Genomic DNA, 19,584 nt, shown 5'->3' on the forward strand with positions numbered 1-19,584 from the left:
TTTTTTTTTCCTGTGAGGCTTTTCTGACTCTGGTTTCTTCCCTGTTAGGGTATCCCACCCAAGGGAGCTAGATGGGGTCACTCCGGAAAGGTGGGTCATCCCAGAAAAGTCCGTTTTGCATTTAGATGATCCAGCCAATAGAAACTGCGTTGAGTGAGCACATCCCTTGCCAGCCACAGTTCTATCACAGTCTCCTGCCCCAGCCTCCCAGGTGTCCCTCCTCAGCGGCTTGTGTTCTGCCCTGGGTCTCTCCGGACTTGGGTCCCACTGCCTGGATTTGTGTGGAGTTCTAACTTCCTGCTGTGAGTGCCTCTGTGGCCCATGCCCCTGGTGATAGGTGGGAGGGATCTGGGCCGCTGCCTCTGAGCAACTCCCAAGCTGCGCAGGGCTGAGTGGGGAGAGGGGAGAGGACTGGCGGGTCAGGATGGAAGTTTCCTACTGGATATTTCTCTTTTTTCTCTGATTCAGCATTTGTGGAGTTCTTCTCCAGTCTCTACTATTCTCCAGAGATCCAAGCAAGTTTGATTTGTCCTTTCATTTGCTGGATTTCTTGGGAGGGTTTTTCAAGGGGTGTCTTACATTGCCATGTTGATGATTTCACCTGTTTTAAAGCTCTAAATCAATGTGATTTATGATTTATTGTGTAATAGTAATTTCTGTCTTTGTTTAATTCACTTCAGTAAGCTTCTTTTTATCACTTTATGATCACCGAAGTTTAAGAATGCTTTCTATGTAATATTGCCTTTAATTCTTAACCTCTGCATATGGAAAGTATTAACATTCTTTATGACGTAGGTATTATTATTTAGTTCAGGGGAGTGAAGCCACTTCCCAGATATCAGACAGTTGATAACTGAAAGAGCCAAATATTCACATCCAGTGCTTTTTCACCATAAAATAGAAATTTGTCATTGTTATTGAGAAAAGAAATGTACTGACTTCCTTCTCTGTGTCTAGGTGCTTTCCTATACTGTATCACATTGGCCACACTGCGAAGTAGGTATTATTAGCCCCATTTCACAGATGAGCAAAGTGAAGCACTGAAGGGTTAAGGGACTTGCCCAAATAATAAGTGGCAATCAGAATTCAGACCAGGCCCACCATCTTCCCACTATACCATGTTGCCTGGAGAAAGATGCAGAGAGAGGGACACCAATCAGAAGAAAATGTAACTGCATTTTATAACAATCTGCAACATCATGAACCACAAATGGAAATGTGGGAAGACAGGGAAGATTGTGAAAGAATGTACCACTCTTGAAATCTTCCCTGAATATAAGAGAAATTTCTGAGTCCCATGTCCCTACTTTCTTAAATCTATGCTGCTCATATTTTTCCATGAAACTCTATGAAATGGATATTTCTATTCAAAACTCTGGGTGATTTGTTTAATAAAAAAATGTTAAATTCAGCATTTTTCATGGAATTTCCTTCTGCAAATGTTCATTCTTTGCCACAACATGCTTGCAAATAAAGTGCGTCCATTTATAAAATCTTTAAAGACTGCTCTGAATTGGTTTTTAAAATACTTCTTTTATATTTACAGAGATAATATTTTTCTTTTCATTTCAAGTTAGTCACATAATTGATAACTGATTTTTTGAAGCACACAAAGAGATCTGTTTGTATACAGGGCTTAGAAAAAGTTTGTTATTCTACTGAATACTTAATATTCATTCATTTAACAAATGTACATTGAGCACCATCTCTGTGCCAGGCACTGCCCTTGGTGCTGAAGTACAAAGTGAACCTTTGAACATGAGGTGCTCACCTTGTCTGCTGGTTAACACTGTTTCCGTAAAAAGGAAAAGAATTACTTTAAAAAAAATAAAAAGCACATGCGGCAGTGAATCATATTTGAAGTCACATTCCTTAAAATGGTTCAAAAATGGACTCAAACTGGATTCTCATTTGTTCTAAAGGTTGGAGATAATTTTGATTGGGCATTAAAATATAATTTTTATGATGCTATGTTAATTATTTTTAATAATTATATGGTGAAAATTTTGGTACCTATTTTAAGTATGACATTTACACACTCTTCCCCTCTTTCAAAATAAAGGCTTAAATCTTTCCGTTGGATTAGATGTTCACTTAGAAAAATTGTAAGTGGTTCTGTTTAAATGCTAATTAGAGTATCAAATATGATTGTCATAGAATTTGTGTAACCTAATTACTACCGTTTTTTCTAACTAATTTTTAAAAATCAATTCCTTAAGTGATTGTCTCCTTAATAACTAACCAGGCCTGAGTTTAGTGGATCACCACTTAGTTATAGTGGACTCAGCAGTGTGCCGGGGGCTGTGAGAGATACTAGAAGAAGTCGTTAAAACCAAAGCTCTGTCCTTACAGAGCTTGCTTTCAAAAGGATGGTTTAGATAAGTACAAAGTTAACTATAATACAAGTGAGAACATCTTAAGTGACCTCAAAAAGACATAAGGAAAATACTGCCTGATTACAAAGGAAAGAAGAGTTAATTTTTTTTTTCATATCCAGTTTTTGTAACAACTTGGCTATAGGTATCACACTTGTAAATTTTTCAGATGAAAATATAGGATAAAGGCTTTAAATGTGTAGGAATGCTTTGAGAGGGGAGCAGACGTTACCAACACTTTGCTCCATCGGCCTTTATCTTTGGTATTTTAGTAACTTCCAATCTAGTGGTTCTGCCCTTTTCCTCTAACCTCTGAGCTTTTTACCTTACAGTGTGATGGACAGTATATTCCTCTCCCCAGTCTGCAAGGCATAGCGGTGTTGAACATCCCAAGCTACGCTGGAGGTACTAATTTCTGGGGTGGAACTAAAGACGATGATGTAAGTAGCATCATGATGTGAGAGTAAGTAGTTTGCTTCCTCAAAAGATAATTAAACGATTGGAATAACTGGCTTTCTAAAAATGTGTCAGTAAATCATATACCATTCATTTGATTTCCAGCTGGAATAGGCTCTTCTCCTACATTGGGGAAGTGAGGGGTGCAATAGATGTTTTAAGATTTTATTTGAATAGTCTTTCATTGAGAAACCCTAAAATTTTTACATGTCAAATATATAGATATGCATACCTTGGGATGTAGCTAATGTTTTTCTGAATAGACACAGAAAAATCTTTTTTAGGAAAGAAGATTTAGGGGATAAAGAAGGGAAACTTGCTCTTTTTCATTTCACGCCTGTGTTAGTTTCTGTAGCTCACCAGCTTGATTAACGCGCATTTGTTATCAAGTCTGACATGGGTCTCACTGGCTGAAATCAATGTGTCAGCCGAGCCGCCTCCTTTCCTGGGGATTCTAGGGGAGAATCCATTTCCTTGTCCTTTCCAGCTCCTAGAGTCCACCCATGTCACCTGGCTGGTGGGCTCTTCCTCCACCTTCAGAGTCAGCAGCAGTGAGGGTTGAGTCCTTCTCACAGCGCCCCCCTCTGCCCTCCTCTTCTGCCTCTCCCTTCCCTTGTGATGACGTCGGGTCCACCCGGATAGCCCAGGACAACCCCCCATCTCCAGGTCCTTAACCACATCTGCAGAGTCCTTTTTGCCATGTGAGGCAACATATTCACAAGTTCTAGGGATTAGGACTTAGACATTTATGGGGTGGCATTATTCTGCTACCATTTTCCCTTTCTGTACTTTTAATTTTCTAAATTTATATAGATATTCTGTTTATTTTTAGACATGTCAATTGACCAATGAGATTTAGGGCCACTTTTGTTTCCTTTTTATACTTTCCTGTAATAAAAAAGAAAAAAAAAATAATTCAACAAATGTAATTGATTTTAAAATGAATGATAAAGAGGGCACAATTCTTAAAATATATATAATAAAAATGAGGTCTTGTCACAGTCTTTGCTTGAATAGTCACATATATTGATTGGTAAGCCCTTTGCTTTGAGGCTTATAACAGTTCTCCCTGATCCATTTTCTCAGTGCTCTTAAACTGGCACACAGGGTTAAAGTATAAAATAAATGAGAAAGTATTTGTAATTCTGATGATATGAATATTTGGCAATCCCACTGGAGCATAAAAATTTACATTAGCAATCAACATATTTTGTTACCATGTCACCACTCTTAAATATTTTGTAGGGATAAAACCATATGCTAAAGGTAAATAAAGCTAACATTTCTTGAATACTTTCAAGGTAGTCAAGCTACATTAGGAGCTTCACATTTATTATCTAATGCCCACAATCTTAAACTAAATTTTACCACTGAGGAAACTGAGACAAAGTTCATACAGATTAGTAAGTTGCAGAACTAGGATACAAATACAGGCAGTCTGATAACAAAAGTGATGAGAAATCATCAATACGACCAATATTACTTGGTGAAAGTTTTATGTTACTATTTTCTGTTGAATAATTTTTCAGAGAAGTAATTGCTTATGTTATAGAAAAGGAGAGAATAAAAAGGAGAGAGTAATACCACCTAAATTTAGAAATTGAGATCAACTTAATTTTGTGAAAAGGTGTTTAGGGTAAAATCAAAGTAAGCCCACATGTTTTGTATCCTCCAAAGTTTTTGTTTCCTTTCTTTCAAATGCCCTAAAAAGTTGTTGTGTTGAGATATAAAGCATATATGCATATTGAAATCTTGAAAGATTTCCGTAAAGAAGTGGCTGCTTAGAGCATACCGAGGGAACCCAGCCATAATTTGCCTGTTCATTTGCCTTAATCTTATGAAACCTAGATCACCTTTCAGGCTTTTTGGATTTTCTAACATTACAAGCATCACTTTATCCAGGCAGCTGATTTACGTATGAACAAATATTTAACATGTTTTATACCAAGATAAAATATTTAAAAATAAAGTCCAAAAGGGTGCTTTGTGAGAGGAATGAGAATTATATCCATGTGGATTTTTTAATGTTTATTTTATTTGTTTATTTTAAGCCATCTTCAGAGATTTTTTTCCTTGAAAATTCTAATTTTCTAATAATATTCCTTACTTTTCTGCTTACTATTTGTATAAGATTTTAAAAACACAGTATTTGCGGAGTTTTTGTTGAGGTGCCACTTTACCTAAATCATCAGTATATCAGTGGAACTGTAATGTAGTTTTTCCTTTCAGATATTTTCAGCGCCATCCTTTGATGACAAGATCCTGGAAGTTGTTGCCATCTTTGACAGCATGCAAATGGCTGTTTCAAGGGTCATTAAACTACAGCATCATCGAATAGCCCAGGTTCGTTTCTGAATCAAATCTGACTACTACTTGGGCCACTGGGGGGCTGGGAAAGCTATTCCAAATGATTTCTACACTGTCTGTCCATCTATAAAATACTGATTATCTTTTCATGCCAGTTATCAGGACATCATCATAAGTGATGAAGTAGAACTTTCTATTCTACAGAATGGACTGGCCAAATGCCTCATCACTAAAGTCAAGCCTGAATGCAAATTGAGTGTCAATTTCTCAGGTTTTTTAACCCTAACATAACTTGTTTATTTTGTTTCAGTGCCGTTCAGTAAAAATCACTATATTTGGTGATGAGGGCGTCCCAGTTCAGGTGGACGGTGAAGCATGGGTCCAGCCTCCAGGGATTATCAAAATTGTGCACAAAAATAGAGCTCAGATGCTAACGAGAGACAGGGTATGTAAACAAAAAACATTCTTCTAGGTTTTTGTCACGCTGGGTTTTTAAAAAATCTGAAAGTTGTTATGAAAAATAGAAAACAAGGAAAAAGATTCAAATCATCTCTTACATCTGATATTTAAGTCATTTGTGATTTGAAATATGGGCAGCTTATACCTAATATTTTTAATTAAGGTCATGCTCTTAACAGATAAGACTGACAACATTAGTCCTGTCTAGCATACATAAAATAGTAAAGATTGAAGATTGAGTTTCTCTCTTTTTAAACATTTCAGTGACGTATTCATTCCCACAGATTACATTACTTTTTATTTGTTGTAATATATGCAGGAAAACTTTAAAATATCTTTTTATCCTTGTGATTTATTTAATGAGATGCTTGATTAGAAAAAAAGCAATAGCAGTTTCTAAGTCATTCATGTAATATCTAAGTACACATTTATTTGTGTCTCAGAGCTATAATCTAACCATCCATTGCAATATGGATTTTACACAGGCTTTCGAAAGCACTCTCAAATCTTGGGAAGATAAACAGAAGTGTGATTCTGGTAAACCAGCTCTTCGAACCCACTTGTGCTTTCATCATTCTGGCGACTTGGCATCGGAAGAGGCGTCCCAGATGCAGATGTGTTCCCAAGCTGCTGAAGAGCTCATTACTAGGTATGGTGAGTTTACAGGCTTTTTGTCCTAGGAGAACTTTGGTCCAAGCCGATTTTGGTTTTCCATCTGCGTGCATCATTTCAGTCGTCTGTGGCATCTAAAAGAGAAGTAGTTACTCATTTGCTGCATCAGTAATTGCTGCTCCTCTTTGTCATACCCTGCCCCCACTCTCTAACACACACCTATGGCATCATGTCCTCAAGTCCAGCTCTTAGGCTTTCCCAGACACAGTGCTGAGCTTGTCTGACACAACCTACCCCACTATACTCTCTTCATTATTATTTTCCTATTTTATACACAGTCTTCACACTGTACTACCTGCTTATCTATTGCTTGTAATTATTAGTTAAATGTATATGGCATTAGAAGGAAGTATAAACATTATCCCTACTTCCAAGGATAGTTGGGGGAGAAAATAGAGTCCAAGAACCAGTTTACAACAGATACATAACAGAGATTGCAAAGCTACACATAAATTAATTTTGGTTAGATAGAAAGGGAGGAGATTAACAAAAACAAACACAGATACTATGAGTGTAAAACAGAGAAAATTCACTATGGCCAAGAGTAAACTTGAGAAAAGAGACATCAGGGACAAATTTCTTAACTCCTCTGACCCTTGGTTTCCTAATCTACCAAATGGGAAGAATAAGAGCTACTTTACCAGGTTGTTGTCAAAATTAAATGAGACTCTACATATAAAGTGCTTAGTAGTACATTACATCTGGCATGTTTAGTGCTCAGTAACTATTCAGTTCTTCCCACACCATTATCTGGTCACCAATAAAAATGTTGAAAAAGTAAAGAAGGAAAGCAAAGCTAGTGATACAGGGACTGTCTTCCTCCTTCTGTCCTACTCACCATCTGCTCCCGCTCTCTCATTCCTTACTTTCCTTTTAAATATGTGTTAGATATCTAAAATGTACTAGATGTTAGAGATACAAGGGAAAAGACATCTATTCCTTAGTGCTGGAGACCAGTGCTCAGAATTAGAATGTAGTATGATAATTGCAAGATACTGACTAGCTTAGAAGAAAAGTAAGGAGAGATGAATATGTAGTGAGCTACATATTCATAACTAGCATAACTAACATAACATGACTGCATTCATTTACATCTCAGCTTCTTATCCACAGGGATATTAGTTATTCATTCAGTGACCTTTTATGACTTCCAATTTACAGGACTTTCTTGAAGTCAAAATATGCTTCCCCTATTGTCATCTTGTTGACCCACCAAATAACCTTATCAAAAAAAGAAAGTGAAGATTGGCCTGACTTGCTTTTGGTCAACCTGGTTTGGTTCCCCATCTGTCCTTTAAATTTTGCCAAAGATGAAAGTCAGGCTCACTGATCTATTTTCAGGGTTTATTCACTTGTTATTCAGCGAATGTTTTTGAGCCCCTCCATGTGCCAAACACCACCAGGTGCTGGAAACACCAAGATGACTAAGTCTTGGTCCTGCTCCTCGGTTTACTCGCAGAATAACAGGAGGGAGAAGTGTGGCCTAAGTGCTGTCAGAGGGGGCCGGAACAGAGAGGGAGGGCTGCCTGGAGGAAGAGGAGGAGAAGGCACGAGCTAAGCATAGAAGCCAGCCTGTCGAAGGCACAGAGGAGTGTGAGGGCATGGTATTTTTCAGGAAATCTCAGGACTTTGGTGTGACTGAAATGGTGGCACACGGTATGTGTGAGTGTTTGGGAAATGCAGATGGAGAGGTGGGCAGGGGCAGTTCGTAAAGGGCCAATTATGCTTTGCTGAGAAGTCGGATAGTTTTCTCTACAGAGAATGAAGAGCTGCTGAAGAAAGTTAAGCAGGGGGTTTGTGTAATATGACACTTTATTGAGTCGGTTCTGGTGGTGGCTTGGAGATTGGAGGACAGCACAGTTGGGGCAGAGCAAACACAGAGGGCACTGTCAGGATGGCCCTGATGAGGAAAGATGGGTTAAGGCAGTAGAGATAGAAAGGAACAGAGAGATTTAAGGTAGTCTAGGATCTAGAATCAGTATATGGGTATCAATTAGGAGACAGGATGACCCTAAGATTTCTGGTGAAAATCTGGATGGATCGTCTGTCCTTTGACAGAGCTATAGAATTTAGGAAGAGGACGGATTTGAGAGGGAAAATAATGGGTTCTCTTTTGGATTTATAGAATTTAAATTGTGTTATAAGTATCTAGGAGGAGGTTCAGTAGCTAGTTGGGAACTTGGATCTAAAGGTTAAAAATTAGAATAATATTTACTCATTTCTATTCTGCGAAATAACCCTTTATTATAGTTTCTTACGATTATTGATAATAACTCTGAGGTGACATTTGCAAGTTCTGTTGTGCTTTGGATATCGGTTGTCTGAGGCTAACGATTTGAACTTTTTTCCTTTACTCTTGGTTCAACCATCTGGAGTTCTGACCTTTTCAGTTTAAAGATTATTCTCCTTGAAGATGTCAGAAGCAAAAAGTATTTGGCTAATCCTGCCCTCTCACTCGTCCGCAAACTTGACATCATTTTTAAGCAATTGATGGGACTTTCCTTTTTATCTCTTCTTTGGCCTTAGCGCCCTGTGGGATTTTGTCTTTCTTGGACTGTTCTTGGAGGTTTAGATACCATAGGAGTGTAGCATCACAAGTTTTGGAATTGGATGGACTTAGAGTCAAGTCTTAGATCTACCACCTGTTGGCTTTGGGTACATTCTAAATTTCTCTGACCTTCAGTGTCTTCATAAAGTGGAGAAAATTAATCATTGATACCTTTTAAGGTTGTGAACATTAAATTAGGTAATGTATTAAAGCACTTAGCATATCAGTGATAAATATGGTAATGCTTTTCCCCTAATCTTTGGTATTTATTTCTAGATGACCTTTCAGTGAATAAGTTTTTACTCTTTAAATTTGTAACACCTCTCACTTTCCAATGATAGTGAAAGACGCATTATTAACTATATTCTGTTCTTCCAAATATTTATCTCTGACTCTCAGCCTAACTTTTTAAATAAAGATTTTCAATTTAGTATTCTTTGTTGCATGGAGTTTGAATTTTATCTACCCTGAGCCACTCATAATTGAAGTCATTAATTTTTTTTCTTTATCGGTTTTATATTTTTTCCTTGTTTTATTCTGCTTCTACGCTTTAAAAAATCAGCAATGCTCAAAAAAGTGTTTTGCTCATTCACTTTGTTTTTGCTTTCAGGATTTGCGATGCAGCCGCAATTCACTGTCTTTTGGAGCAAGAACTGGCCCACGCTGTGAATGCCTGCTCCCATGCACTGAATAAAGCAAACCCAAGGTGTCCAGAGGTGAGGAGCTAACGGTGAATTCCCATTCCACATATTTTTTAGTGCGTTACACATATATTTTAATAATATACAATATGCCACCCCCTTTGCAATAAAGTTATGTAATCTATATATGTCTTGTGGCCAAATTTTTATTTCCCTGTTCTTGCCATTTTTCCATTCCTGCTCTTAAATTCTTTTTTTTTTTCAATTTCACTTTCAATCACTTGTCCTCTTGCCGTCTGTTCTGTCCTCCTTTTCCTTTTAGCCCCTGCCATCGCTCCCTGTTCCGTCTCCCCTGCACTCCACATTGGGAAGCCCAGGTATCACAAGTGTGCACTTTAGTGGAGATGCTCATTTGTTTGTGGAGTTGTACACTGACATTTTTTCTTACTCTGTTTTGTTATATTAAATTGGAAATCGATGGTTTTGTTATTTTTTAATGTAAAAGCTAATAGCATGGACAAAATATATCTCTCTTGAACAGTGATACATGGTACATTGCTATAGTGCAGGGAAAACTGATAGCCATATTTATTCTTTCCATTATCCATTGAAGTTACTTAAATTAATATACAAATAAGTGTTGGTCCACACAGTGGGGTCTAAAAATCCTTCTGCTTGTGACTACTGAGAGTCAGCAGATAAAACTAATTTTAGTCAGATTATGTCCCTACTAAGGCATAATTTTCTTTGACTTAACTTTTTTATGGGAATATGTATATGTTGGTGCCAACATATACATACAGTTGATCCTCATTATTCACAAATTCTGTTTGTGAATTTGCCTTCTCACTATAACTCATTTGTAACCCCAAAAGTATTTCTTGTAGCACTTTCATAGTCATTTATGGACATGCACAGAATGGTGAAAAATTTGACTGGTCTGATGCATACATTCCCAGCTTAAGGTTGAACATGGTGATGCTCTGCGTTTTTGCTTCAGCTCTTTTTGCAGGTGTTCTTTTTGCAGTACTTAGTGCCATGTTTTTAGCATTTTTTTGTGCTTTTTGTTTGTGATGTCTCTGTTTAAAATGGCTGCCAAATACAGTGCCGAAGTGCTGTCTGGCATTCTAAGCACAAGAAGGCTGTGATGATGTGCTTGACAGAGAAAATACTTGCGTTAGGTAAGCTTCATTCAGGCATGAGTTACAGTGCTGTTGGCTGTGAACTCGATGCTAATGAATCAACAATTATATTAAATAAGGTGTCTTTAAATGGAAGTGCTATAAAAGAAGGTCATATACAGCTGGTTGACAAAAATGTCATGACCAGAGAGTCGCGGAAACTTAACCCTGTATTTCTCCTAGGAGGAATGGTTCAGAATTCACTAATCTGGTGTTCTCGGTGACTTTGTAAAACCCAACATTACCATGAGTAATGGGAATAACTGTTATCTGTAGGTAGGATTTGTACCCTGAGTACATCCACTATGATCAGTCTATTCTTTTGGTTCTGTGATTTAATCAATGAAAGAGCTGTCGTACCAACAAATGTGAATGTGAACTTTTGCAAGTATAATAGAATTTTGGAAGGTTTTTTAAAAAGTGTGTTATGAATTTAAATTGTGGAAATGATATTTAACGTATTCACTGGTGATTGAATCACAATTTAATACAGAGCCACTTATCTTTGATATTCTTCTCTTCTAGAATCTTACAAGAGATACTGCTACTGAAATAGCCATCAATGTGAAGGCACTATATAATGAAACAGAATCTTTACTAGTTGGCAGGGTTCCTTTGGTAAGGAAAGGAAATGATTGTTAACCTGAGAATGATGCCATAAATCAATGGGCCTTCCATTCATTAGGAATATGCACTATCAGATTCTAAAGCAGAAGCAACCTTCTGTCCTACATCCTAGGCTCTCCTTTGTGCCTAGCTCTTGCCTTCAGGAAAGTATATGGCTAACCCCAAGAGTTATGATTCAGGCCAACAAGAGTAGAAATTTTCCATCTTATATGCTATCATGTTTTGATGCAAGCCTGCTCTACCCCATCAGTTTTGAGAGTCTTGAACTTTGTAAAATGTGGTGGGCATTCCTAAGGTGCTCATTATTACAAAAAAAAAAAAAAAAAATAGAGGAAATCATAGTTTTTGTTCCCCGAATTTACCTATGCAGTATGATTGGTATGGTCCTCCAGATTTGCTTACCAGTAGACACTTCCTAGACTCAGTGTTTCACACAGTACATTTCAAGAACTAGCCATAGCCCCGGGTTAACTCATATTTGTCCTGGAAATCAAGTTTAGGCCCTGTCCGAAACTGACCGCAGTCCATGGACTACAAGCGTAAGTACTAGAAGCCCTTAGATGTCCTTCTGGGTTGCCCGGTGTTTGCTTGGTCAGCCTTTCTTTACTGCCTCATTTTCAGATCTTGTAGCATGCTGGGTCTTGATGCCACCTAGTGCTCGATTGTGAGTTATTCACACAAGCTGTTGTAACACTTGGAAGGCCTCTGACACGTTGACTATTATTGTAACAATTTGATTAACTGATAGGTGGTGAGCTTGAATCAATCTCTCAATAGTAATTTTATCTCTTGCTTGGGCCTATACACACCCGAATAAAAGTGATACTAAAGTCATAATGCCTGGCCCTGTGGGAGAATCAGAGGTGTGTCAGACAGCCTAGCTAACTAATGATTGACTGTGGATGGAATTTCTGTTTGGTTGGGATCCACCTGCGTGGGGTCCATTGCCCTTGCCCACCTACAGAGCACACTTGAACACAGCTTCCTTGGGGCAAGAGGTGAGCTGCCTCTGCCATAGCCATGAAAGAAAAACTTTTAGGAAAAAACACTGTTATCCTTTTTGATAAAATCAAATGAGGACATCTTTTTGGCTAATATTGGCACTACTGTTTTTTTTAATATATATATATATATATATATATATATATAAATGTTTATTGAATGTCAAGCATTGTGAATTTTTTTTTTTTAATGTTGGGTAATTTTTTTGGTTTTACATGGTTTAATATTCTTAAACTATGTTCTTCTGGGACCAGCACTACTGTTTTTAACCAGAATTTCCTTGCAGTTCTTTTCAAATAAGTCCTGTAGGAATCCAGTGAATTGTGACTTTGGTCCCAGTTTTTGGCTTAAAAACATGTATTTTGTTGTTGTCATTGTTGCTTGAAACACAGTTAAGATCATTTCTGATTGACAAGAACTAGAAGCGTAGCCTATTCTGTGCTTTTGTTCTCTACAACTAATGTACCCATCCAGGTCCTTGGTGAATATTTATCAATTGCATTATGTCAATCTAACAGGACCCCCTCCACATCATTGTCAAATATGTGTGATTTAAAAACAACATATATTGTGATGTCACAATGAAGAGTCGATGATATTTATTTTACTTCTAGAATGAATACATAAGAACCATTTTATCAATTTTATAAGACATATATTCTTAAATTAAGAGGAAAATAGTAAATTTTTTAAAACACGGTGGAGAATCTCCATATTCTAGTAACTAATAGAAATGATAGATTCTTTTAAAATCAGAGGGAAATAAAAAATAATGTCCATTATAAATGACAGTAATATTACCCAAACATTCAGTTCTAAAATTCTGTGAACTTACGTATAGAAACAATATAATTTTAAGGTAATTCATAAGCCTGTTCATTTGTTGGAAGAGATCTCAAAAAAAAACTTCACAGGCTGCTATTTACGGAGGAGGAACTAAGTCTCGGGAAATTAATTGGCCTTCTGTTGGTTGCATAGCTGGTTGCAATTCTAGGTCCAAAACCCAGCCACCTGTCTGCCAGCTCTATGCCTGGTAGCCTTTATTTCACCTTTATTCATTTATTGAACTTATAAATGTATTTTAATACTTTGGATGGGTTAATGTGAATAATAGGTGACCAGCTAAATTCTCTTTGAAGTTTCCAAATCCCCTTTTCTAACTGATACATTCTGACTGATGACCAGATTATCAACCATTGAGCATTTTGGTTTTGACCTGATTTTTACAACAGCTTTCATCACAAATTTTTCCATTTCATATACTTGTTCCTTCTCTTCTTTTCAGTCTTCAGGAAACTTTCATGCCAGGCAGTTCTTGTTATTTGACAAGTTTTTGACCAATTTTTAAAACATTATTTGTTCATGAAATGACCTATGTTAAATAAGGATTTTTGATATAAATATGTAGACTATGACCACGTGCTAGTCCTAAGAGGCAGAATGGATGGATGGAGGGGAAGAAGGAAGGGAGGGAAGAAGGGTGGAGATCACATAGAAAAAAAAAAATCAAAATCTGTACTTTTCCTGGGAAATTAATATTGAAGTCCTACTCTCCGTATATATCACCTGTGGGAAGTAAAGATTAGACCAAATCTCTCCCGATTTTTAAACAAAGTCAATATCAAAGAGTATGTTCCTTTTTTTCTATATTCCTTTATAAAAATCCAGAAGAGGATGTTCACTGTCTAAATGAGTTGTTATTTTATTCGAGGTTGGTAACTGAGTCTTGCTCTGTTTTGTTTTTCAACCTGCTGGTGAATAGCATTTAGAATCGCCACACGAAGAGCGGGTGTCCAATGCCTTACACTCTGTGGAGGTGGAGTTACAAAAATTAACAGAGATTCCCTGGCTTTATTATATCTTACACCCTGATGAGGATGTGGTATGTACAATTTGATCTGTTTCTTTTTTTAAAATTCAGTTTTATTGAGATATATTCACATATCATACAATCATCCGTGATGTACAATCAACTGTTCACAGTACCATCATATAGTTGTGCGTTCATTACCCCAATCTGTTTTTTGAACATTTTTCTCATACCAGAAAAAAGTAAAAATAAGAATAAAAAACAAAAGTAAAAAAGAACACCCAAATCATCCCCCCATCCCATCCTGTTTTGCATTTAGTTTTTGTCCCCATTTTTTCTACTCATCCATCCACACACTGGATGAAGGGAGTGTGATCCGTAAGGCTTTCACAATCACAATGTCAGCCTTTGTAAACTACATTGTTATACAATCGTCTTCACGAGTCAAGGCTACTGGGTTGCAGTTTGATAGTTTCAGGTATTTCCTTCTAGCTATTGCAATACATTAAAACCTAAAAAGGGTTATCAATATAGTGCACAAGAGTGTCCACCAGAGTGACCTCTCAACTACATTTGGAATCTCTCAGCCATTGAAACTTTATTTGGTTTCATTTCGCATCCCCCTTTTGGTCAAGAAGATGTTCTCAATCCCACGATGCCAGGTCCAGAGTCATCCTTGGGAGTCGTATCTTGTGTTGCCAGGGAGATATACACCCCTGGGAGTCATCGATCTGTTTCTTTTTAAACATAGACCCTATGGCAATAGAATTCGAATTCATCTTCTGACAAAAGGGGGGACACATTTTAAACACTGCTGTTAAATGTACTGCTCTCGAATGAGCCATCAGTAGGCATTTGTGTGAATGAATGCATCTTGTGAGAATCTGTACCTGTTCAATAGTACATTAGATCATTAACTTCTTTTGAAGGAGCTACGCTATTCTGTAATGTTTAGTATTTATTACCTATTCTTCGGTTGTATCTATTATCAGAGTGAGTTTTTCTTCTCTTTACTACTCTGACAAAATTATTTTCTCACTCAATTTGAACAGGAGCCTCCTATAGATTACACCAAAAGAAACAGCAAAAGCACAGTGTTTCGTATGGTGCCAAAATTTAAAAAGGAAAAGAATCAGAAGCAGAAGACAAGTTCACAGCCTGGTAGGTGGTCCATGTGGGAAGGAAAAGTATCACATTACGAAAAGAACAACTTATAAAGATCCTATCAAAGTATTCAGTAGGAATCTGTACTTAGGAAGCACACCAGAAAATTAGGTGGTTACTAGTTTGCGTCTTCTTCGTCAGGGTCTATTTAGATGGTTCTTTTTCTTTCTCAACAGCAATACAAGGCATCAGTAACGTGTTTTCCTTCTTCAAAGTTCAATGTCTAGATTACTTTGATAATGGAACGTAGAGACTTTCATGTACCCTTTTAACTTGCTAAGTATATTTTCCACCTAAAGTTGCATATTTTCTTAACCCTGCTTTAAGGTCTTACTCTACCATTCCCCCCCGTAGTAAAAACAATCTACTGTGATACTTAAATTCTCAAGCAAAAATTAAACACCCTCTTTTGCTGCTCTTTCTAGTTGCCTTTCTACCTTTCTCTGGAGATTGAACTTCCTACTGTACTAGTACTAAAGCTCTTTCATGTTCTGCGGATATGGCAGTACTGCCCTTTATGATCAAATCATTTTATATTTCTTCTGAGTTAGCTATTTCACTTTAAAAAATGTTATAAAATCTGATTTGTGACTTTCACAAAGCAGCTTTTTAAAGGCTTTTATTAAGCTAATCAGTGTTGAATAAAATGTCCAAGAAAATAATTACAAATATGAAAAATAATATAATCCAACTAATCGTAGAGAGCAGTGTGAACAAAGTGTTTGCGTTTCTTGTTAAGTTGATTTAACAACACATTTGTTGCTGTAATTATCAATAGTAATGAAATCAATGAAGGCAGCAGTTGAGGTCAGGAAGACCATAAGCAGGGAAGTTTGCGAAAAATTGAGTACCCCATATCAGATTTTAAATTCTAATTAGCATTTATCGCCCATTTCTGACTGTCACTGGTTTCCTACATGGCCTTAGGAAATAATCAGAGCTTATTAGACCTTGCACCACTAATCCTAGTAATGAAAAATACTAGTAATGCAAAAACGGGTAGCCTTGATGAGGAAATTAGGCTAAAGCTAAAGGCATGGCTGCACAGCAGTGAAAGTGTTTGTATAGTCATATCCTTGTGTTTATTGATAGTCTGTAACCTGCATGGGAAAAAATGAAACTGTAGTTTTGTTGAAACAGCACCTGTAACCCATCCCTTTTGCTAGCACTGCCGCTGTACTCTGTTTTGCATCTTCTTTGGCCAGTCTTTTGCTTTGTAATGCATTGAGCATGTAGAAATTAAGGGGGTTTTGCTCTTAACTTTAGTAGTTCAGAAATGGGGCACAGAGGAAGTTGCTGCTTGGCTGGATCTGCTCAATTTGGGAGAGTACAAAGAAATCTTCATCCGCCATGACATCAGAGGGGCTGAACTTTTGCATCTGGAAAGGCGAGATCTTAAGGTATTTCCTTTGTGCTACTCTTCTGCTCATGAAAATTTTCGTGCAAAACAGAATCCTTTCTCCTGTGCCTCTTCTGTTAACATGCTTTTAGCTTGGCTTATGTTATGCAAACATGCAGTAATCTAACATGCATTGTCCGGTGGCCTGAGTTCCTTGTATGCTTTCTAAACAAGAACATCAGCAATATTTTCCTGTCAAAATCATTCACCTTCCATTATAGCTGAAGCTCAGCATGAACTTAATTTTTCTCAGCATCCATTGGTTTGGCTCTTCCTGTGCTAATGTTTTCAAATAGATGATGTTTCCATCAGCTCATTTTATTGGATCTGCATGAAAGGTGATCCTTGTTAGTGAAAATGACTAAAATATATATCAAGTATAAGATTGACAACCAAAAATTTATTCAAAATTCCACTAAGAAAGTCTTTTTAATGAGTGAAACTACAGGAGAGGCTTATATGAAACTACAGGAGAGGCTTATAGCAAAGGCTAGCTGTATCCTACAATTTTGTTATGTTTCCAAATTGTCCTCTTTTGGGTCACATGAGCAGCTAGACCAATCAATTCACATTTCCTTTCCACCCTTTCCACAACTTACTGTGAAAATTTTATTATTTTCAAAAAGAAAAGTTATTATTTTCTTTAATAAATGATATAAAAATATGCCTAGCTTTTTTTAGAAAGCAGATTAAAGCCTGTTTATCACTTATGATAGAGGAGGAAAATCATTAATTCATGGTCTACAGCAATTCTTTTTATTTTTGGTGTGGAGATTCAACAATGGAAACAGCCAAAGTAGCCTCTGTCTATCCGCAAGACGGGAGTAGGGTTTTGTCATGTTTTATTTTCTTACCAAGAACTGCCATTTTAAAATTCCACGTTTGAGTTATAAGCAAGTGACAAAGGCCTTCATCATTTGTTAAAGCATAGCCTTTGTGATATTAAGGGTTATAGACAATACCCACTTTTAGGCACAATACTTTTCTGTACACCAAGTCCTAAAATCCATAGAATTATGATACAGTAAATTCCTATCAAATTCATGAACCCTTACACCTTTATTTATAAATATGTTGGCAGAGATCTTTGCACAGAAAATGGGTAGTATGACTATAGCTTTTAATTAAGCAGAGTCATACCTAAACATTTTTAGCCATAATAATGATAATAAAATAATAATTAAATTACCTTAGTTGAGAGCCCCAAATCTGGAACATAAAACAAATTTGTACATATCTGAATACTTAAGTTATAGCACAATATACAGTTCAAGTTCATAAAGCCAAGATTGACTTCAAAACCTGAAATGAGTGCACACACACAAAAATAAACATAGGGGATCATTATATCCAACATATTTGTGTTTCTTCTGCTGTCCCTTGCAAGGAGCAGTATTTATTGAGTAACTACTGATTAATACATTATACCGGCTTCTTTACATGAGATCTGCCCTCTAGAAGCTTGCATTTCATTTGCCATGAATAAGCATACATTCAAGATAAAGAATATGGGTGTGTGTATATATACACATATATGTATTGTTGTGTGTATATATACAAACATCAACATGCAGGCATCTGCATGTATATATATATATGCACACCCATAGACACATACAATGTATATTTTTGTAAACAGGTATTTGCAAGATAAAACAAAAAAAACACACACATGTACTCAAAGAATAATAGGACCCAGCTAAAAAAAAAGATAAAATAAGAGTTAAAAAAAGGAGGTGTTTAAAAATTATTTTAGTAAACTTTCTCTTTAGCTTTTTCTGGAACTTCTGTGTTCTGTTTCATTTTTATTTTTAATGCAAGTTGCATTCTCTCCCTTAAATTAGTATCGACCTTGTCCTTGCTAACTACTTTAGTTCTAACATAAAGTGTGGGGAAATGGGAAAAGGAAAGTAATACTACAGAAAGAACCTTCTGTAGCACATGAAGCCAGAGAAGAATCTCCCATGTTTTCTGTTGTTAATAGCTGTCAAAAGGAGTGTGCCCTTCAGAATAAAGTCTTTAAATATTGGGTGAAGGATTCTCTACTCCCTAGGTAATCTCATCCTTCCCCACTACTTCAAATACCGTCTATGCATATATCAACAGCTCACAAACGTATACCTCTAGCTCTGACCTCATTCATGAACTTCAGGATTGTATCACCAACTGTCTACTTGATAATTGGATGTCATGCAGGGCTCTCAGCCTTAACATGCCAAAATCAAACTCTTGGTCTCCTATCCCACTCCCACCCTGCCCCTTCTCCAGTGCTTTGCATACTACTGTCCCTGCAGGTGCTCGAGCCCCAGAAACCCAGAGCCATACTTAGCACCTATCTCTTCTTTGTCCATCTCCCCCTAGTCCATCAATCCGTCACCAAGTCTTGTTGATTGTAATCACCATCCATTTCTCTGTCTCTTTCCACAATCCTCATCCAAACCCATGTTGCATCTGGCCTGGATCACATCAGTGGCTTCCGAACTGGCCCCTCCACTGCTACTCATGCACTCTCCAGTACATTTTCCACGTTGCAACCAGAGCAATATTTTAAAATCATAAATCAGGTATATCATTTATCTGCTTAAAAACCCTCCTTTGGCTTCCCATTTCATTTAGAGTTAATACCCACATCTTCATCAAGGTCTACAAGGTTTTGCCTATTTATCACCCTTGTAAGGAGTCAGTGGCCCCTCCTTGGACTGGGCTATACCCCATCCACCCTGGCCTTATTTCATTTACTTATAACTCTTTCTCACCTTAGGAGTGAACCCTCTGTTGGCCTGCTTCTCCCTCTACCCTAATTAGGCTAACTCCTGCTCAGATCTTGGGTCAAGTGTTACTTCCTTGTCACTAGATAGCAACTAGAGATAGCAAAGTGTCAGTCCAAAGTTGGCAGAAGAAAAACATTTGCCATGTGCTTAGAAGACGAAGATGTGAAGCAAC

At 37.1% G+C, this 19,584-nt stretch overlaps 1 protein-coding gene across 5 annotated transcripts in view; it reads left to right on the top strand.

Annotated features, from left to right (window-relative positions):
* The window catches only part of DGKH (diacylglycerol kinase eta), a 260,817-nt gene that overhangs the window by 232,409 nt on the left and 8,824 nt on the right, over positions 1 to 19,584 (top strand). For 4 of the 5 annotated variants that reach the window (XM_037800613.1, XM_037800614.1, XM_037800615.1 and 1 more), the window contains 9 exons: positions 2,708 to 2,815; positions 5,061 to 5,174; positions 5,449 to 5,583; positions 6,083 to 6,246; positions 9,428 to 9,533; positions 11,165 to 11,257; positions 14,031 to 14,150; positions 15,131 to 15,239; positions 16,509 to 16,642. In XM_037800613.1, the coding sequence (XP_037656541.1) occupies positions 2,708 to 2,815; positions 5,061 to 5,174; positions 5,449 to 5,583; positions 6,083 to 6,246; positions 9,428 to 9,533; positions 11,165 to 11,257; positions 14,031 to 14,150; positions 15,131 to 15,239; positions 16,509 to 16,642 (1,083 nt within the window). The remainder of the gene's footprint in view (positions 1 to 2,707; positions 2,816 to 5,060; positions 5,175 to 5,448; positions 5,584 to 6,082; positions 6,247 to 9,427; positions 9,534 to 11,164; positions 11,258 to 14,030; positions 14,151 to 15,130; positions 15,240 to 16,508; positions 16,643 to 19,584) is intronic. The other variant, XM_037800616.1, reaches the window with a different exon arrangement.

Source organism: Choloepus didactylus, chromosome 12, assembly GCF_015220235.1.
Source record: "Choloepus didactylus isolate mChoDid1 chromosome 12, mChoDid1.pri, whole genome shotgun sequence".
NCBI lineage: Eukaryota > Metazoa > Chordata > Mammalia > Pilosa > Megalonychidae > Choloepus > Choloepus didactylus.